Source organism: Eurypyga helias, unplaced genomic scaffold (genome assembly GCF_000690775.1).
Source record: "Eurypyga helias isolate BGI_N326 unplaced genomic scaffold, ASM69077v1 scaffold39427, whole genome shotgun sequence".
Classification (NCBI taxonomy): domain Eukaryota; kingdom Metazoa; phylum Chordata; class Aves; order Eurypygiformes; family Eurypygidae; genus Eurypyga; species Eurypyga helias.
The window spans coordinates 101-22,063 of NW_010264394.1; the positions used below are offsets into that span (position 1 = coordinate 101).

General features: G+C 41.3%; 1 protein-coding gene across 1 annotated transcript; it reads left to right on the forward strand.

Moving 5' to 3' along the window:
* Positions 1–2,459: 2,459 nt before the first annotated feature.
* Positions 2,460–21,639, forward strand: LOC104503872 (glycoprotein Xg-like; the record flags this gene model as incomplete). Its single annotated transcript, XM_010156376.1, has 8 exons — positions 2,460–2,520; positions 13,085–13,126; positions 13,464–13,520; positions 17,308–17,343; positions 19,517–19,582; positions 20,471–20,527; positions 21,208–21,246; positions 21,520–21,639. Coding segments are annotated over exons 1-8 (478 nt in total), but the record flags the coding sequence as incomplete, so codon positions are not given.
* Between the last annotated feature and the right edge of the window lie 324 nt (positions 21,640–21,963).

The window sequence follows — 21,963 nt, forward strand, 5'->3', positions numbered from 1 at the left end:
TCTTTCATCTCTGATAGACTCACAGCAGGTCACCTGAGCCAAAGAGAGCAATGTCTATCCTCTGCCTGCCCACAGGATGATGCTGCAACTGCACTGAGTCATGATGGTCCTTTTCTCTCTTAGCTTGTCTCATCTGAAAGAAAGAGGCCTGATGGGCTAAAAGTATAAGGTGTCGAGAACAGACAGACACATCGGCCCCATTCCTCCACCCATTTGCTATTTCTTAAATATATGGGTTTTTTTTTTTCTTGAAAGAACAAGTAAAAAAACGAGGCAAGTCGTCCACTTTGTCAGGTGAATATTAGGCAGAACTTTGTTTTCCCTTTAGAAAAAGATGGGTCAATGATTTCTCAAGAGATAAAACTACAACTTATGGTCAGGTGTAAGACCTGATATTTGCTTTAAGTATATAATAGTTTACTTGATATCTTGGGCAAGCATTTGCATGGCTTTGATGGAGGGAGCTGAGATTGAGAAGTTCCTGCAATGCTCCCAAGAACAGACAGGCGATAAGTATTTGAGACCTCGTGGCTCCAACGCTAGGTCTACTCCTTCCTGTGCCACCTTCGTATTGTTTCTGTTTAGCTAGGCAGAGCAGTAGCTGGCTTCAGAAGAACTACACAAGGGGTGCATCATCTCTGAACTTAATTTGGGAATGTTCAGTAAATGAACTAGTATCAGCAGACAGGCAAGACGGTGCATTTGGGAAGACTTCACTTACTGTTTTGAAGTAAAGCAAATGAACATTTGTAACTGCTGTTGAGACTTGCCTGGGACTTGCTAACTTTCCTATTCCCTTCAGGCAAATTCATCACTGATACAAAGATTAGCCTGTGTGCCTGCTTTTGTTAGTCTGGAAAAAAAAATAATCAGTGGGCTTATGAGATTGTTCATATCATGATATAATTCTTGTTTCAACTGTCTGACAAATTCACCTCTTAAACCTAAATGTCCTTAACTCTGCTGAGATTGAGCAATTGGCCCTGACACGGGGAATGATGACACATATTTTGAACTTGAAGGTGTCTATTGCTGGCTTAAAAATAGTTAAACCATGTGATACAATAAGACAGGCCTTTATAAACCATTCTGCTGGTTCAAATCTGGTGGGGGAGGGGGAGCTGACCTACCTGAACATCAAGCTTCTTGAAGATCCAATATCACTGGGTTCTATCGGTCCAGTTTATGTCATTGCATCAATTTTTTGTTGTTAGCATGAAAGCATGAATTCAGTGCACGCACTGTATCGTATGTTCTAGGTAACTCGGCAGAAATGCACCTGGGGCCAGCCTGTGCCCCACATCAGACTGAATCACGCAGGAACGCCACGAGCGTACGGGTCAGGCATTTGTGGTAGCAGAGCCCTGAGTGTATTTGCTGCCCCAGCCAAAATGCCTGCATCTTACCCCCCAGCAAAAGGGAGCACGCACACCCGTCTCCTTGCTGGCACCAGGTGCCAGCGTGACGGTGTCAGTCCAGTTCAGCGGACAAGCGTGCTGGCATACGTGTTTGCTGGAGAGAGGCTATGACAAATGACAAAACTGGACTTAAATCACATCAGTGATTTTAATGCTGTCTGTGGATACATGTTTTTTGTTCACTGTCCAAAGCTTCGTGTTCTCATGCTCAGCACTATCTGAGGTCTCTCTCCATTTAGGATATGGATAGATATTTATATTTAAACGTATGTCTAGATGAATGGAAAAAATCATGACAGGCAATGTTTACCTTGTGAAGAAAAGCATCAGTCGGGGAGCTGAGCATGCTTCAGTTCAGTAGCCCGACATTTTAATTTTATAAAATTAGGGGGTTTTGTCATCCCTCTGTAGACAATTCCTAAGTCTCTGCAAAGCAGATTCTTGGCCTCCACTTCCCTCTAGTTAGCGGTCAGGACTCTGGCAGGATCGCCTTTATCAGCAGCTATTGCTCAGGCAAAAACTGAGCAGGGAAGCAGTGCTCTGAGGGCAGAGTACATCTGGGAGATTTCCTTTCAAGTACGCTTTGGCACAGGCCAGTCTCCTCTCAGAGGCTACTTGAGCTCCCAAAGCACCACACCCTGCTTTGAAGGCGAGGATGTCAAACAGGTTGGCTTTCCCTCCAGGGAGGAGGTACGTTCAGGGTGCGCTGGCTCCCTCCTCATTGGGTGCTGCCGCAGGTTCCCCGGCTCTCCACGCTCCCTGCCGGGGCAATAAATAGATTTCTTAGAGGGGGGGTGGCGGTGCTGCTCACCGCTTGGCCGTGGTGGGGTCGTCTGCTTTGGTTACCTGCCTTGTACTAGAAGAGGTTTTTAAGGACTTCTCTCTCTTCCTCGGTGCTTGAGTGTGATGGTGAGGGAACTTTCTGGACAGAGCCACTGATTCCAAGCGTCTCCCTCCAACCTCGGCACTGCAGTTGCAACATCTACCGTCATTGCTGGGGAAAAACACAACCAGTGCAATCAAGGTGCTGTGTAGAAGACCATGGGGAAATTCAGAAGTATCCTTCTTTTGTGCCTTGGCTTTCTTCTAGTCCATGTAAGAGGTAAGTGACCTTTGCCTTGGCTTATTTCTAGGGCATGATTATTAAAAATGGGGAAAACCCCCCACTACTCCACCCTAAACCCCAATCCCTAAACAAACATGCTTATTTATTTAGAAATACTTGCCGGCGTTATTTTTGTTGCTACTGTTCGATGAGAAACATTCAGGAGTGTTTAGATAAGTACTTCTGCCATTTCTAGAGAGATAAATATCTTTTGGATGTTTGCTCATAATAACTGTGCTAGTTGGGGTTTGCTTGTTATAATTTCTTACTTTCTCTCTAGTGCTGCTCCCCTAAAATTATTCACAAGTTTGGACTTGAGTATAAACTTTTTAAACAGAAGCTGTAAAATGATGGCTTCCAGGGGAGCTTAAAGTTTCCAAAGAGATCCTTAGTCAAATACTAACTTCATGTTTTTAGAACTTTTATTTGTTATTGATATTTTGAACCACATTAGTTATATTGTAAAATCAAATTCTTGTTCATTTTAAAGATGCTTATGCTTTAGTATCAGTGCTCATGCTTTAATAATTATAAATTAATGATTTATTTACCTTAGCCAACATATTACTGAATATGTAAAATACACACACAAGCATACATATGTTTTTTTACAGGCAGGATTACTGAAGAATTGAATACATTTTGTACAGCTTTTTTGACAAATTAATAGTAGTTGGGAAAATGTAGTCCTTTCACATTGAGTCTCTGTTAGAATTTCTAACATAATTTTGTTTTAATAAAGCATTCTTTAACACTTCTTTTTTATATCAAACCAAATAGAATCACAGAATGGTTTGGGTTGGAAGGGACCTTAAAGACCATCTAGTTCCACCCCCCCTGCCATGGGCAGGGACCCCTTCCACTAGACCAGGTTGCTCAAAGCCTCATCCAGCCTGGCCTTGGACACTTCCAGGGATGGGGCATCCACAGCTTCTCTGGGCAACCTGTTCCAGTGCCTCACCACCCTCTCTGTGAAGAACTTCTTCCTGATATCCAACCTAAACCTCCACACTTTCAATTTAAACCCATTACCCTTCATCCTGTCACTACAGGCCCTTGTAAAAAGTTCCCCCCCAGCTTTCTTGTAGGCCCTCTTCAGGAACAGGATCATTCCTGTGTGTATCTACCATGTGGTGTACTTGTAACCTTTTCTTTTTCGTGTATTAACATTACTTTGGAAACTTGTAGAGCAGCGTTTGACTACAGGAAGAAATCAATCATTAACCACTAGTTTCAGAATTGCTGCTGCTGCTCATCCTCCCACCACCCCTAACTTAAATGGCATCCCTGGGTGATCTTGCAGTCATGCACAGTAAAAAAAAAACTTGCCTTAAATGAGTGCCATAGTTCCTTTGTAACAAATGAGGAGTTATTTGGAGGTATTTAGCAAGTCTTGTGGCATAGAAACAGCAGAGCAGCGGGACTGTGCTGGCCTGCCCCGTAGTATGTTGTGAGCCGCGATGATTCACATGGTTTCTCATCACTGGTATGCAGGCTTTCTTGTTCTGGAGGACTGTCTTATGTTGAATATTTCTGTTCAAACAATCTGAGCATGGGCAAGCCATATACTCTATCACTTTAATTACAAGGAAAGTCGGCCGAACCGTTCTTGCTTTACATATGTAGTAATTTAGAGCCAGCTCAGGCCCTGCTTTGGGGACGAAGTCATTGCCGAAAGCTGCTTTGGGCTTTGGTCGTGGTCTAATGACTGTGGAATCTATTTGGTCCACTTTGAAAAACAAAATTAAGTATTTTAAATCTATGGCAATAGCCACTGAATTTTGTCATCAAAGTATTTACCATGTTTAAGGGGATATTTACAGGAACCACTTCTCAGTCCTAATCAAGAAATGACATGAGAAAGGCTTGGCCATGCTGGTGAAAAGCTGGTCTAAGTACTTGTGACAGGAATGTCTATGGCATGTTTCAGCTTTTTATAAGCAGCCTTAATCCTTATCTAAGCTGTAACCATCTGTGATCGCTCCTAGAAACTACCATGCCACTGTGGCCTAGCCAGCTCACATCACACCCCTTACCATCTACCATTTCCTTTACGTCCAGTTGTCTTCAGTTAGTTGGCTGGGATATCTTGATGGACACATCTCAACAAAAGCGTGGCATAGCCAAGGACCACACTGCACAAGGAAAGTGAGACCTGACATAGTTTAAAAACTTACATGCTTACCGCAGTCATCCGTACTTGTAGCTACACCCTTTGGCTTTTGTTATTTCCAAGCTTAGGCAGCTTACGTGAGGTCTCACATGTAAGTTGAGCTGCAAGTACTAATTGCCTGAGTGGCTTTTAGCCCAACCCAAATGAAAGAAACTTCATGGAGACTTCTTCCACCAACGTTCATGCTGATGTTCCATGTCACTGCGGCTCAGCTGACCTGTGGTAATTCACCTTCGGCTGTGTCTACACTGCCCACCTAGGATGTGGTAAGACACAGCTTAGATCCTGGTCCCCCAGTAACTGAGATCATGCACCTGTGTGGAACATACTGTAGGTCCCATTTGGGCCATACACCATTTTTTGAAACGTACAGTAGGTCCCATTTGGGCCGTACACCTGTGTGCATACCTGCAGAGGGGAAACCCTGCAACCTGAGGGCTCTCTGCTGTACGGAGCTGGAAAGCAGCTGAGGCTCTCACTCAGACCTGACTGCTCAGAAAGGCTCCTCAGGTTCCCAGTGTAGCTATATTCTACATACCTGTGGTCTGTAAGACCAGCTCTCTGATGACATGGTTAGTCAGTAACAAAGACAGCGCAAAGGTTGATGATGTTTAAGACACATGTTAACTGTACTGCATCGAGTACTGCATGCTGTGCAGGTAAGAGGAACAGTATTTTTGCCAGCCAGTACACCAGGGACCAGTGTCCAGCTACGGCTTGCAAAGCTGTTGGCTCAAAGCTAGTTGTATTCTCAGTTAATTAGCTAGGTACTTTATGGGGAGAAAATTACAGACCTGGATTTGAGTCACTATTTGACTTAGTTTTGTGAATAATGTAGCTTTCACTGGAGTTAAAAGACAGAATGGGAGAGATGAAAAACACAGTCCTGTGTTTCTTATACTGCTCCATCAAGCTCCAGTCCTTGCTGTTGCCCCATGTGCGGTCCCTGTGTACGTGCCGAAGCACTCACGGTATCAGCAGGGCTGCATCAGACAATGAATTCTCTTGTTGCTGGGCGCCAAAGCCATTTCACTCCTAATACCAAAGCTGCTATCATCTGCGGGCATGTCAGCGCTATCATCCAAGTGTGTGATGGCAGCTTGATAGGTAGACATACCGGTACTGGCTGAAACGCCAAGAACAGCAGGGCTGTTGCAACATCAGAGCTTGGGAAGAGACGAAAACCAGCGTGGTTACTCACCTTGTTGGGTTCACTTTTCAAAAAGTACTGCTACACTGTTAGACTGGTAACAGTGCCCAAACTGCCCGGTTTGGAATGTGTTTTTCCCGTATTTGCATCAGCGATTGCCAATCCCTTCCCATCCAATTGAAGGTAATAAAGAAAAAATAAATGTCGTAATTCTTTCAAGATTAAAGAGCGATAAAAACATGCCTTTCTGTGGCATTTTTCTTCATGGTTAGAGGAGATTCAGATTGTTTTGATCAGTCTTCCTTCTTTTCCACAGGGGGGCTGACATCTATAAATGTTATGGGAAAATACTATCTAAAATCTGCTTTGAAGTACAATATCTCATGAAGGAAAATAGGCCATTCCAATTGAAAGAAAGAGCATGAATGAGTTATGAAAATATAACAGTCCCTCTTCCACTGTATAAGCTTTGCCTGTCATCAATGTGTTTTTTAATTCCCGAGGAATTTATTTAAGATGCTAAGTCACAGTAATATATTTTCAAAGGGCAACCGTGCTCCAGATTAAATGAAAACAGAGGTCAGACAAACTTAAGCAAAGTCCTTCCTTAAGTCCCAGGTCTTATAACATCGGTGTTGGAGGAGCCAGGGATGAACACTCCATACAGGGAACAATCCTGAGTTAACAGCAACAAAGCCTCCCGGATCACAATCTGTACCACATCAAAAATGCAACTCTACCTTGAAGATTGCCATCTGCAAGGAGCAGAAATTGAGATATGAGTCAAATATTTCTATTCACAAAGACTCTGCAGACCATTTTGTTTCCCGAGCATAGCAGTAACAAAAAAATGGCTGGCTCTTTGTTCAGAAATCCAACCCAGATTTCCAGAGCACTCTGCATGCCAAGACTCTTGGTTTCTGTTCCCTCTGATGGCTAAGCTGCCACATCCTCTCCTGAGTCTCCTGCTTCTGAAGTTCACATGCCAATGGATGCTCCACCACCCTTTGCCCAGGGTCGTTCAGAGAGGTTTCTCTGCGCACTCCGGTGGCATGTGCAGAGGCGTCCTCAGCTCTGCAAAGGGAACCTAATTGCTTTTCTCATTTAGTCCAAATGGGAAGGGAGGTGGCCCCTGAGACTCCACAGAGACTTTGTTGCTGAACAGACCTGCTTGCTGAGGTCCAGCAACTCTTCCCAGCACTATTCTTTTCCAGAAAACACTTTCTTAATGGCATGAGATGGAGCAGAGGCAGGCTTTGCTGTCCAGCATCTTAAACACACAAGCAAAGAATGTGTATGCAATGCCCTGATCATACACTTTGATTTGGCAGTATTACTAACCCTCTGGGAAGCAATATAAATAATTATGCCAATGGGCTCCTGTGACTTCAGGAGGCAAAGGATTAGTTATACAACAGAATTTCTGAAACAAATTCAACTCAGTGTTAATTAGAGGATAGCACCACTGAGATCTGTGCTACCCAGATTGAAGAGCTAAAGGTATTTTGCATGTATTTTACCAGTGTACTTGGGATGCAGGTGGCATAGGGAACATTAAAAGACACTCTGTGAGACTCGTACAGGTCTCTTGCTTGAGCCTATCTACGTGTACAGTTCCCATGTAGTGTGACCCTCAGTAAGCCTGACACCCTCAGACCAAATGGCTGAAAAGGGCTGACAGCTTCATGAACTACACAGGGATGGAGAGAAGCTTTCTCTCACCCAGAGAAGTTTTGGATGCCACATTCCTGGCTGTCTTCAAGGCCAGGCTGGAGAAGGTTTTGAGCAACCTGGTCTAGTGGAAGGTGTCCCTGCCCATGGCAGGGGGTTGGAACTAGATGATTTTTAAGGTCCCTTCCAACCCATGTCATTCTAGGATTCTATGATTCTAAGTTTTGGCTGAACAGCCCAGGCCGTGGCCTAAGCTCTGCTTCCCTGTGACACAAAGCTGAAAATCTGAGTTTCAGTAAGATGTGCAGATATACTGTGCTGCTTCATTGGGGATCCCAACTCCTTTGCTCTGCCTGTTATTCTGCAGCACACAGCAGCTTCTTCTGCACTCATTCTGCAGCAAAAATCAGAAAATTATATACGTTTTATTTTATGTTTGTAGGGCACATCACTTCATAAAAATCAGCTGCTACCTTTGAACGGCTGTTGTTTGTCCACAGCAAAACAAATACCATCGAACTAGAAGTTTTGTCTTTCATGTCTGATGAGACCAGGCTGCATAGACCTAAAGAAGTACTGCCATTCTTGCTTTATTACTGCATCTTATTTGCTGGTAATTATTCAAATGTGTTCTTATATGAATAAGTGAGGGAGATCTTTTAATTTTCCTTGAATTCAAACTATAAACAGAAGTGGCCTAGAAAAAAACATGAAGCCAATAATCAGGTCCATGTGCTGTGGTCTGTGGACTGGAACTTAGTTCTTAATTACAGATTTTAAAGCATACTCATTTTCCACCCCAGCATCAAGGGGTTGTAATGGCAATCATTGTTTATAGAACGAAAGGGCCATGGTGGAAAAAAATGCTACAGTAACCTCATCAGGAAATATGGATCATGACAGCATTACATCAAAGAAATAGTACCTGCTCATTGAGATCTTGTCCCAAGTGTCCACTCTGGGGCGTAAACCTTTATGTCCTCCCACAACTTTTCTTACATGAGTAATTTCCTTTAAATAAACTTAATTGCTTCCTGAATAAAGTTGCACCTGTAAACGGGTATGTTCTGAATCGCATACCTGGGAGAATACATTCTATTTTCTCATCACTGGGGAAATCTATCTCATGATTGTATAATCGTCAGAAATAATCTATAGAAAGAATAACTTACCATTTCAGCTAAAAAGAACATAAAATGGGTCCCATGAGAGATTTCAGTTACATATTGTTCCTTTTTTGAAAACTTTTGTTCTCATTTATGAGTCACCCGCTTCTTCTTCACTCTCTGCCAGCTTTAATGTTTTAAGCTCATTGTATTCACAAACCAATTCTAATTTACACTGAAGTAATACATTTTTTCTCATTTTTAAATAATGTAAAATCAACTTATTTTCCCCTTCTGACTAGCTCACATGGCTAAATGAGTTGCTTCTAATTTATTTGTAACGCAGGTAATCTCATCTCAATCATATGACTGCTAGCAATGCACTCGAAGCCCATTAATTTAATCATATTAATGATAAAAGGGTTTATCTAACACCTAAATGTACATGTATGCATTTAAGATGTATGTCCACACACATTTATATACACACAAAGACACATTTCCTCATGGATCTTAGCTTAATTTTTAATACTAGACTATGCATATTAAATGCTTGAGAAGTTAATTTGGTTTGCCGCATAACCTGACTCTCACGTATCAACATCCATGCTGTCTTATTTAAATGTGCGTCATTTCAATGGCCACAAGCTGTGTTCATACTGAGTTCTACCGGCACGGCTACCTGCGCTGGGTGGAGATGAGGGAATTACATCCCAGCCGAAGCCCTACTGTTGGTGTAGTTCACTGTGCTTCAGCCGTTAGTATGAACGTAACTAAAACAGGTCCTTTCACGATACAAACCGTGCATCCACCTGGATGGCTTGCTTCCTTAGCTTAACGTTTTCTCCTTGGCAGATAAGGACTGCGTGCCTCGCTGGCGTCAGGCGGGAGCTTAGAAGCATTTTCTCAAGTCCTCTGTCATGACTCATTGTAGACCACCCAGCAAAAAACACTATTATGATAATTTTATTGCTATGTAAAAACTGGGATACTCCCAGAAGAAAGGCTAGAAGTGATGCCAAGAAATGGCATACTAGCCCAAAGCAGTAATAACAGAGATAGATAACTCTGAGCTAATACCTCCTGCACAGCTAGATCTCTTCATAACTTTATCCAGGTTTAAAAAAAAAAAACAACCAAACCAAACAACAACAAAACACACACACTTAAAACCCCAACCAAATAAAACACCCCAAAGGAACAGAGCTGTCTTCTCATCACTAAAATTTATTTCATTCTCATTTTCATCAGTATATTCCCAGCTGTTTCTATTACAGAAGCTGGTCCAAAAAAAAGGCCATTTTTATATGTGGAAAATTAATTTATTGCAGTCTGTTTGTTCTGTGAAGAAGCTTGACTAATTTATTTCCATTGTCATTTATCTTCAGAGTGCCCTGAAGTGACTGCAGTTCCTATTGAGCTAAATATTCTCCGAGTCTCTGTGTTTTTGCTTTTAGACCCACCATTTTGCAGATGAAATCTGGGCTGTTCAGCTATTTAACCATCTGTTATCCTCCCAGATTAGATTCTTAAAATGTCTAGGTGCAGTCTCAGAAATGGTAATGAGCATTTAAAATTCTGGTCCACAAAATCTTACCCCTTGCGGTCATTTGATGTTATTATCGGAGGAAGTTGGGATGGAAGTCCAAGCAATCTTTTGGTTTATTGGAATATCATTTACCACGCTGCACAGATGTCTACACACAATCTGCCCATCTGTCAAGGTTTATGTTTACACAGCCAAAGAGGTTTCAGTGTAGATTCCTGTCCTACTCCCTATCAGTCATTCTGCATTGGTGCCTGTTTATTACTAGGTCTATCATGAGAAATAATTTAAAAAAACCTGAATAATTTCTGCAGGGGATTTTTAGGCTTCTTTTTTCTCTTCTTAAAATTTCTGAAGTTGTTTTCTATTTCTCCCTTGCTGTCCCAAAAGAACACCCCTCATATTTTCCCACTTTTTCAACAGCAGAACAGACATACGACAGGAGAAAGGTCGGTGTTGTCCAGGAGAAAGGCAGATGTTAGTGACTGTCTCGGTCTGCTGTTTTACTTTAGTTCTCACGCAATTGAAAGCATCTGCATTCTCTTGTTTGAATTCCAGAACCTCTTTTGATTAGATTCCTCCTTCCGTTATTTTTTCTTTTCCCTCACTTCAAAGAAATATTACATCTGAAGTTTTTCAGTCTTCCTTCACAAGATGATTTGGTAACATTCTCTTTACCATACTGGGACCTCGGTAGTTGTTTTCCATATCATTAGCTCCTGCGCGTCGGGGCCTGTAATGAAGGAGCTGATTTGGCCAACAGCTCTTTGGTGTTACAGAATTGTTTCTGGTGACTCACTGCTGAGAAATGGTTTGAGCGCTGCCCGCAGTACCCTGCAGCAGCAGGGCTCAGACACTGACAAAGAATGACGGGTTGTCCAGCGGACAGCATCAAAGGACAGTTAAAGTTAAGTTGCTCCTATTGCTGGCACTGAAGAAATGCTGCAGAAAACTATAATTTGACCATATAAGATGAGGCAATGCCAGGATGTCAGACTGTAGGTGTGGGGTCTGCATCGGGACCAACTGGTCCCATGGCTGGGCAGCAGCATGGTTGTCACAGCTCACAGGCAGAGCATCCCGGTCCGTGAAGGCTGCTGATGTCCTCAGGGCTCTGGCAGGGAATACCTTCTGAGGAACATTTATCAATTTTAAGTATTTATATATTTTAATGGATTCATATAAAAACAACAATCTGTCAGAGTCTTGGAATATTATCCATCTAAGGACCCAGTCCAAGGGTTACTGGACTTAGCTAGGTTGGCTGAGCAGCCAGGGCAGGGGAAGGAGAGGTGGTCAGATGAGGTGACACTCCAAGATTGGTTCAAATGATAGGAGATAAGATGGTACTCTAATAATATTAACGGGAAAGCCTTATGTTGTTATCTGCTTTTCCCTTCCAAGAACAGGTTTGCCATAATATTTTATATGGACAGTTTTGCTTTTCACTTTTTTAGCCTTTCACTATTTTGCATTCCAGCCTCGTTTTATCTTTTCCGTCAGACATTAGCTCTAATTAAGTTCACAGACTTATGTGAAGATCCTCATGGGAATCATAACATTTCTATTCTATGCTCCTGTGCTGATTTTTATCTGAGGATCACACAGTGTTTTACCACTGGTAATTAATCTTTCCGGGAGCTCTTTGACACAGACGAGAGCTATTATTCAGGAACAGCGATTAATGTGAAGAATGCCTTGAAGACGGACAGCACCTGTCGAGAAGAGAGGGCTGAGCTGAACTCGGAGTGCTGTTGTGCTGGAGAACATTTGAGGGCCTCTCCCTGTTCCTCAGTTTCCCTGCTTGAACAATGATGCCTTTCTTGCTGTGAGGTGTTCAAGACTCACCAAGGAAAACACTTCACCAAAGAGTTAGGTATTAAGGCTTTTGGACAGGATAATAAACAGATGCAGATCAAGAGGCTGACTTGACAGAGCACAGTAAAACGTTTCTGCTTAGGGAAGCCATGGCACACCGTGACTTTTTGTGGGTTTGTGCAGGCGGATCGGCTGATCTTGTATTTGGTGTGCAAACACAAGGATGGTCAAGTTTCAGTCTGGATGAAAACTACTGGGTACGTACTCTGCCAAGAGGTGTTATCATGAAGGCTGTGTATTGAAAGTAGCAGATTGTAGACAGTGGAAAGAAAAACTCGCATGAATAACTGTTTGTTTGGTTCAAAGTCGTATGCTTCGGTTTATACATTTTAAACATTTTCCAGTTTTATTTAGCTGCTAACATCAAAGGTCAGGATGCTGATTGCTCTGCTGTGACATTTAATGACATCATTGTCACCTATGACAGGACAGGAGGGGTTCTGTTCTCCCCTTTCAGATTTTTTAAGGTACGGTGGAAACTAAATTAGGTAAACACACCGTTATATCTTCTACTGCTGGCTCATGTTACAGGAAGAATTAAAAAAAAGTTGATTCATGTTACAAGTGATCACAAAGCAGGCTTGCCAGTAAAGCTGCTCTCTGAAGCTGAGCTAGTAAAACGATAATGAAGATATTAAAAGTTCTCACTTAATGATTCTGGTGTGCAAGGGCCGTGCAGAATGCTGCTTTCAGCCATCTCCTGGCAGTAGCCCTTGTGCCCTGTAACAGGCAGCCTGCGTTCTTCAAAGGCATGTGTGCACAGCGGCTAAACGTAGATAACGGGAGAGAGCAGCTTCTCTTTGCGCTACCTGAATGGATGGCTTCTTTGAATTAAATGAGCCCATCTCTCGTGGTCATTCAGGACTGCACGGCTCAGGGATGACTGCTGACAGCTCGCTCCATGCCTGCTCCTGTTTGTACAGGGTTTTCTTCTGTCTCTTACTGACGTTCTGGCTTCATCCAGAGCCCTCAAACCTGGAGGTCATGGAAACCTGCCCACTGACTTAGTCTCTTTCCTCCTGTCACCTTCCTTCTAGGTCAACGTGATTTTGATTTAGCTGATGCTCTTGATCACCCAGGTAGGTAAATCTCCTATCCTTATTTTATCATAGCATTTAGACCCAATGATAAATCTTAGGTCCTTTTCCTTGAGGAAAAGGAATAAGAAGTGGCTAGTACTTAAAAATATACAGAATTGAGAAATGCTACATTTCAATGTGTCTGTTGTAAAATTAACATTTTCTTTGAAACAAGCAAAAGAATAATGACTTTGACAATAGGCCTTAATTTTTAGCTTCTGTCATGATACGTAAAGATTTATTGAATGCAGCTTTCTAGATTTGCAGATACTTTCTTTTGATAAGTTGAAAAAGTTTAAGTTGTTATTGTTTACTGGTATGTCATTGTGTCCCACAGACGACATAATTACCAGGAGGCCTACAGTGATAAGAAGACCGACAAGGCCTGTACTGAGTGAGTAATGAAGACAACGGGTCGTAACTGACTTTAGATAGAAAACTGTAGACACTGTCTCCCATGAGATTCTTGATGACATTTGCTAATGCATCATGGCTGAGATCATTGGTGTGAATACGAGATGTCTTCTTTATGCAAAGTAAATCTATTTTGGGCAATTGACGATTGCATGTCTTCACTGCCTCCAGTAAGGTTTTCGAGCATGACTGGCCACTGATGGCATTTTATTTCCTGAAGATCTTCATGCTTTTCCAGCCTGTATTGAACTCCCTGGGGAGTATAACCATGGGTAAATGTTGCTAAAAATGGGTAAACCTTCTTCTACTTTTTTTTTTTTCATTATCTTTTAGCATTAATATTCATGATGCTTGATAATGGAACTGGAAACGAATCAGAAGGAATTTGGGTGTTCTTTCTTCTGCCCATGCATTTACTTAATATCATCTAGTACTGATTGCTACAAAGACCTGTGTCAGAAAGGAAAAAAGGCTCTGAACAGCAGAGAGAACCAAAAGGTTATAGCTGTAGTCCTGAGGATGACAAATGATGATTTCCAATGAACACTTGTTATTGTTGAAAAAACCCAACCCCCAAACAACAAAGCTACACATGCATTTATGATGGAACATTTTATGATAACTTAGAGATTTTTCAACTAAACTACACTGAAAGAAATTCCTGGCTATCAAACAAAATGCTTGAATCAGGAAGTGCTGGATAACATTAGCCCACACCACAATTTCTAGTCTTTTTCTGGATAAACATTGCAATAAGTCTTTAGGTACACGAAAGCAGTTACATTTTCCACGATTCTCTGGCTTGCTCTTCCAATAAACAAGGCAGTGTTTTGAAAATGTGGTAGCTACTAAATCCTTTAATGGTGACATTCTTCTGTCCCACTTCATTCTGCAAAGAAATCCTGTGTTTGCCGTAGATTGGAAGTGTCTGTTGTAAAGTACTGCTAAGCTACTGCCCTCCACTTAGCTAACTGTGCTGAGTTCCTTTGTAGTCTGTGGAGTCTGAGGGTGGTTCATATCACTCTAAATGTGGATTTGTACTCATCCTAATATAGACATTTTGAGTAGGTTACTCGAATCTTGCCCTAAAAGACTCTGTCCTCAGTCATATTTACAGGTAACTTAGGGATGCCAAATAACTACAGTGAACCTGCCTCAGCCAGGTGAAAGGAATTTGATTTTTAGGGACTCCTAAATCTGTCAGACATATGACTGTGAGATGATTATCTGCCCTACCTGAATCAACTTCACTATTTCTTGGGAATGAAGAACTCCATGTTTTCCAGACCATTTTGGTAGCTCTTTCAGCATTGGACTGCAGAGAGTTTAAAAGCAACTAAAAATAATTTTAAAAAGACAGTGTTAAAAGATCAATTACTGGATTTGGAATGATGCGCAGAAAGGTGATACAAAAGTTCTGTGCTAGCATCTGCCTGATGCTTCATCTTAACCTCAGGGTTTCCTCTATGTGTCATTCAGCCAGTATCATGAAGAAATTAGGCTTGGCTGAGATGATGATTTTGGTTGAGCTGGGGCCAATTACTGTGCAGGCCATGTCCTCTGGGCATCACATCCCACACAGAAACCTCTGCCTGAGTTGAAAGTCTTCTATAGGCACCTCCCATCTAGTGTAACAAAGTTCAACATAAAACTTAATGGAAGGAGAAGGTGATGTTTATTTACAAAGTCTCTAAATAACTTGATTTCACCCACTCACATTCATCCTGCCATTGATTTAATTCAGCGGTGCACTCAAACCCACATACTCACGAGCACCAAGATGTGTGCGCTCAGATGGTCTGATGAGCATCGTGTGCAACACAGGACAAGGTACACCAGCTATTGAGTCCTTAACCTGTCTCTGCGGTTCTTCTTGATCAGAAATTACAAGCTAGTTTATGTACAGATCCTTTATATCCTTCTGGAGCCATTGGCTATTAGGGAGGCGTTCTTTGCCTCATAATCTTGCTTACTTCAGCACCTCTGAACCCTGGGCCAGGTTGCTGCCCACTGCCTGGTTCTGCTTGCTTGGGGTACGCAGACTATGTCTACAGTCTGTTTTCATGGTGGGTGAATGGGAAAATTAATGGAATAGGTGATACGCTGCAACCTTTGGCTTTAGTGTCCTTCTGCTTTTGCTCTGCTGACAAGTCACCTGTGCTGTCATCAGAGGGCAGGTTTTGACAGAAACAACACATTCCTGAATTTTACTGCTGGGAATGGTGACCTTTATCATCTGTTCTTTTAACCCTTTGCTCTGCAGTTTCTTCTGGTTCTCAGAGACACATGCATTTCCATTGCTATTTCATTCATATCAACCTTAGCATTTCTGCAACAAATCTCTGCATGAACCCTTCAGAGTGGAACGCTGAATTTTACCTGAATTCTTCATCTCAATAATAAATTGAATCCAGTTTGCAACTTAATGCTTCTTACAGTGCTAGACTTTGACATACAGAGGTATTTTTGAAATGCAAATCTCTGCTGGCCAGACACAGACAGGATCAACACATGGCTTGACAAGAACAAACCAAAGCATGAATTTCATTATTTTCCTGTCAAATTTCCTGGTGACATCAAAGCATTTCTGAATTGTTACACAAATAAGACTAGATACTGTGCAAAAGCAGGTTCCCATTCCCCCTGGATATGAAGAAGACATGAAGGCAGACTTTTGCAAAGCGATGCATTTGGATAGATTTTCCTGGGGTTTGGGAATTCTGACACAATTATAATGAAGAAAAAAACCTATATTTGGTGTCCATCTGATTTTCTGTGTCAATAAGCATCGGTATCAAAACTTAGGTATGTTTTGCTGTCCTTTCTGATTCGTTCCAGCACTCCATATTTTTAAAAAAGCAAGAAAGGGTTCCTTGGAGTTATGACATCAATCTAATTTAATTCTGCCTGTTACTCAGTGACCTTTCAGAGCTCACCATCATTCAGTACACACACTAAAATATCACCCACACACTCATATCCACACCTGCCTGTTGGAAATGGAGCTCCTCTTGTTTATGCATCTGCAGCTCATTGGCAAAGTGTTTGTTGGAAGGAAAATTCCATCCCAGGTGCAGTGAGACATGTATACAGTGCTGATTCACTGTATAACATGCATGTGCAGTCATTCAGGTACGTTTAAAAACTTTCACAGCTCAGCCAGAGAAAGACAGACTGTTACTCAACCTCAGGCAGGCGCCTATGATCACCTGAAGCAAAAAGCTTTTATGTCACCATGACCCTTACATAAATGAGTTGATGCAATTCTCTCTCCCTAAGTAGGTTTATTACTTCCCAGTATTTCTTCATGAAATGGGTATTTAGTGATTGCAGTTCAACAAATCACACTTGAGCCAAACATGCATATACCACTTTTTAACCACAGACATAAATGTTAGTAAGTATATTTTAAAAATAGATACATTTTAATATCTTAACATAGTTAATTTTATTTATGAACTTGCAAATATATTACAGAGGCATTGATCTTGATTCCATTATGAGATTTATTCTGAATTTAGTTAAAACAGGAATAAATCTTTCATATTTGGGGTAGAAAATACTTTATCATTTGTCAATTATTGTGTGGGCAAGTATTAAATTCTGTAACAGTTTTCAAGAGAAGTGTAATACCTTGCATGAATTTGTGGGACTCACCTGAAAAAGTTGCTTGTCAGTCGTACATTTTCTATTAAAACCAGCATCTCACTTCCCTCAGGAATTGTGTGTAACTCACTTCTCTGCCTCTTCCGCCTTTTTATCTTTAGACAATGACCTGCATTTAGGAGATGCTCTTGGTGGGGGTGAGTACCCTCTTTTCTCAAATATAGTGGTTGGGGTTTTCTGTAGTCTTTTTCTGAAATTGGCCTAATTTGTGAAAAGAGATAACAGTGGATAGAGAGAGATGTGAGCTTGTAGCTCTGCTGATCCCAGATCAGAAATGTAGGAAGGAATGTTTCAGAAATTAGCACTGATCGACAAGATACAGACAAGACAAAAGCGTTCACCATACTGTGCTGAGCTGTGTAGACATATGAAATCCTTGACTTTGGGAATTTTTTGCACCACATTTTTTTTAGTGTGTTTAGAGCTGTACCAAGGATGAGAAGTACTCTAGAAAGGTTTTTGTGCACTGAAATTATCTAAAATGCAAGTAGTGTTGAATCACAGACTAAAATTCCACTTGAATCAAGGCTACACAAAAGAAAAACTACTTCTTAGCCTGTTGTACAGAACCTCTGAATTATGACTCCAGTCGCAGTGGTCTGGTTTCCTCATGTTTCAGTCTTAGAGAATCATAACTTTTATATTATTCTTTCCCATTTCCAGGGCTTTCTGCATTTCCAGGTTCCCCCATGGCATTTCATGCCTGTGTGTGAATGACATGTTAGCCCACACTTTTTAAAGATGAATCTAATTTTGTTTATAATTCCCATGTTCATACTGGCACTTCCTGCTACCTGTACTAATTGTTCCACTCCTGCAAGTTATTAATGGGTATTTTTATGAGAGGATGGGGTTAGTATGTTGATTAGATTATCAATGAATAGCTTAAGCATCTTCACTAAAACCCACCTTTCCATTCAGAGAATGGCAAATAATGTTTTCTGCAATTTTAATTTATTTGCTCAATTTTCAGTTCAGGTTCTTAACTGCCATTCATACATGTTATAATGGGATTAATGATATGTACCTCATTATCAATAGTTCTGAAGACCTTATTTTTTCACTAGCTATGCCATAGAATGTATCTTCTTATGCCTAGAGAAGACTGGATAAGTGCCGCATCATAATAGAAATGAAAAATGGGATTGGTAGTTTTCTGCTTTTGTGCCATGGTGAGTCTTAGTTCGTTACACACAGGTCTGGAACGGAACAAGTCTCTTCTGCTAAATAGAATTAATCAGGCAAAGTCTGATTCAGCACAGCTTTAAGACTCTGCCTAAAATCCACTGACTGCAGTACGCTAAACTCGCCTAAAGTTAAGCATGTATCTAAATAATTTGCTGAATCAGTACCTAAACATTACTCCCACATAGGAGCATTATATTTAGCAGCTAGGCAAGAACAAAACATGATAAAAGACATCTGGCATGTATTGAAGGTGAAAGAAAGATTTAAGGAGAAGAAGGGGAATAGGTATTTATTTCTGTGACCCAATTTTGATTTATTCAGCACTAAATTCATTGTCTGGCTATGAGAACTGTTGAATATGGGACTGAACTGCTTGGAGAAAGGACGGCAAGAGGGACCTACTCTATAGATGCAGAGCATCAGCCCTGGGCATTAATTTTGGTAGATCTTGATCTGAGTCAGCTCTTGCTACTCCAGCACTGTATGTGCAGTTTGGAAACTGCTATAAATCATCAGATCTCCAGCTCTATCCAATGCATCTCTTCCTAATACTTTGGCAAAAATTAAGCCCAAATACCAGCACAAAGTCCTAAACATCAAAGTTGAAATCTGAGTTCATTTTGTACTGTTCAAGAGTAGAAAGTTCATCATGACTTAGATTAATTCAGCATCTGTTAGGTGAAACTAATCTCCAGCTTTTAGTAATGCCTGCTGATGGCACAGAGGTAACTTGTTGCCTCCTACCCAGCCAAGAACACCAACTTCTCTGTCGGCTGTCCATAACCGCACCGCTGACACCTACAGTAACACGCTGTACCTCCCAGCTGTCAGCATTAAGCAGTGTTAGCACTTGCCAGAAATACATGAACACTTTCAACATTTTTGTGAATTCTTCTCTCATTTTAATTTTGAAAATATTCCCTTGACACTTTCTAATCAGTTTTAGTAGCTAGCTATTTGTTGATATAGTGCTTGAGACTTTTTAACTAGTGACAAGGTCCTTTTCTTGATTCACTAGATGACAAATTAGAAATAGGTAAAAATATCTCAGGCTAACGTACTCTTTCTTTAGAGCTTACAATTTTGCCTGTCCAACCATCTAACAATATTAATTATCAATAGGTGACATCCCAAGAAAACCTTTATACCCACCTCTTCCACCACGACCGGGAAGCTACAGTAATTCTGGTAAGAATATTTTCTCCTAGCACTATGAGCTGTTCAGAGCAGACATTTAGAACAGTTCACTCTCTTAATTGTTTATTGAAATTTTTATAACCCCTTCCCCTTTTGTAATCACTGTTCCTAGTTCAGTGTTTGGAAAGATCTCCTGAGTTTTAGTGTTGGTACCATAAAGTTTTTCTGTCTGCCCAAAATGTGGGACCTTGACTCCTTAGTGGCATGAGACTAACGCTCATCTTGTTTGCCTTTTCATTTTTTGCGTATGAATACACTGAACCATGGTGAGGTTCAAATTTGACATCTAGCAACAGGGCATGGATATGCCCATGTTCAAATCCATACTGAGATGTGCATCCGAGATGACCCTGGGGCATACAACAGATGGGACTGGGGAGATGGATGTAAACCTGTATTGCTTTTGAGTGTGGTCCCAGACACCCACGAAAAGCGCAAGTAGCACATCTATCCCAGCTACCACCATGTATCCCATATTTACTTCTGGTATGATTGTAATGGTGAGCCGTGGACAGGTCTTTCTGGAGTCTTTTCTGGAAAGGACCCACTGACTTCCTCCTCCAGGAACTGCTAGGATTTGAAATGTCCATATCATATCAGGATTTGTGGTATCGAGAGCTCAAGCTCCCACATCCCACAGGTGCCAATACAGATGCAGAATGGGTAAACACCAACAGTTTTAGTAATTCAGCTTCCATGTGAATATGAATAGGTGACCATTCAGTGCAAGACACCTGACCCATCTGCCATGTCAAAGCTGAGATTTCAAAGGTCCCTCACCCCTCCCTTGGACATTACCAAAAGACTGGACAAGGGAACTGAAGAGGTTACCATGGATCAGATAATTTTACAACGGAAATCCTGATCTTTATCCTGCAGGAGGTTTTGCTGACTCAGATCTCCTTGATGGGAAGCCTTTACCACCGCACATAACAGGTAGGATCTGCCCATTCTCTGTGCAGCTTCTACCTAATACTGGTAACTCGGAGCTGACTGGTTCTGCTTTAGCCATAATCTGTTTGTCACTAGAGGTGTAAGTCAAGACTGCTATTTTTATTTAGTGTAGTTATTTTTCTTCACAAACCATGGCTTTGAGTCTGAAGCTCAAACTTATTCCTAAAACATATTCCTAAACGTATTCCTAAACATTTTGTAATGTTCTGGCATATGTCAGAACCCTGCAGTACTAATCCCTTTGAATTCATTTAGGACAATCCCAAAGCCAGGGGCTTCTGCTGAGAACTGGAAGTAGGTGCACCAGGCCTATGATCTTGGCTTAAATTATTGATAAATCATCTGATTTTCTGGCAGTAGAGAGTAGCCAGAGTATAGTGGCCTCCTACTCCCTGTGAAATCAGCCTGATGTAGACTGCTAAGTATTATCCTTTTTTCAGAAGATAATATTCTTCTCCAAGAACAAAGGTTCAGGAGGACGGACAGTTATTCCTCTGGACAGCGCAGCTCTCTGTCAGGCGTGGGAGGGGAGTTCCTCTCTCACAGTCGTGCTGAGCAGCCCCTTTCACCTTCAGTACCAAATCACACTTTGATGAGTAAAGACTTTGTTCTCAAAACAAGATGAAAAATATTTCTTGATGACACTTCACCCTCTATTCCAGGAGAAGAGGAGCATCATTTCAATCATGGAGGAAACACGGGTATAGTAAATGATTTCTTCTATAATTTGTTTTCGATCATCAAAAAGTAGTAAGAAAATGTTAGCCTTGTAAAAGTAGTACATATACTAAATTAGTATTTAAGACACATTTTAATGTAACATAATTTCTAGTCTTCTGCTTAATTCTACTTAATGAATTTCCACTGCTTCATCAAACAATTCTCATAGTGTGGCAAAAGCACACCTTAGGAGAGAATATGCTGAAGTCAAACCATTTCAGTGCCTCTGAAACAATCTCTCTCTTTTTCCACAGATTCAGGATTAATTGCTGGAGTTACATCTCCTATAATTTCTGCCTTTGTAATACTAGTTGTTGGATCAATAGCGGCCTACTCTGCTTATAAGAACAAGAGACTTTGTTTCAAACCACATGGTAAGACCAAATAGGCTTCCAGCTTTCCAAGTTGATTTAGCACTGGACCAGATGGGAATTTTACAGACTATTTCAGTGGGGGCAGAAATAGGTCAGGGATGAGGGCATTTCAGAATCTCATCCTAAACAACCTCACTGGTCTGTAAGAGATACTGTTAACAAACGTTCTTCATCAGGGACAAGTATAGGAAGCCATAATGTGGGCAGAAGATGGATGTACTTCACTTTATGTAGGGAATTACATGACGTGAGGTCTCTGCCACCACAGAGATGACTGACTGTCATGGCCCTGTGTGTGCAAGGCCGTCTACGTGGCCCAGATCA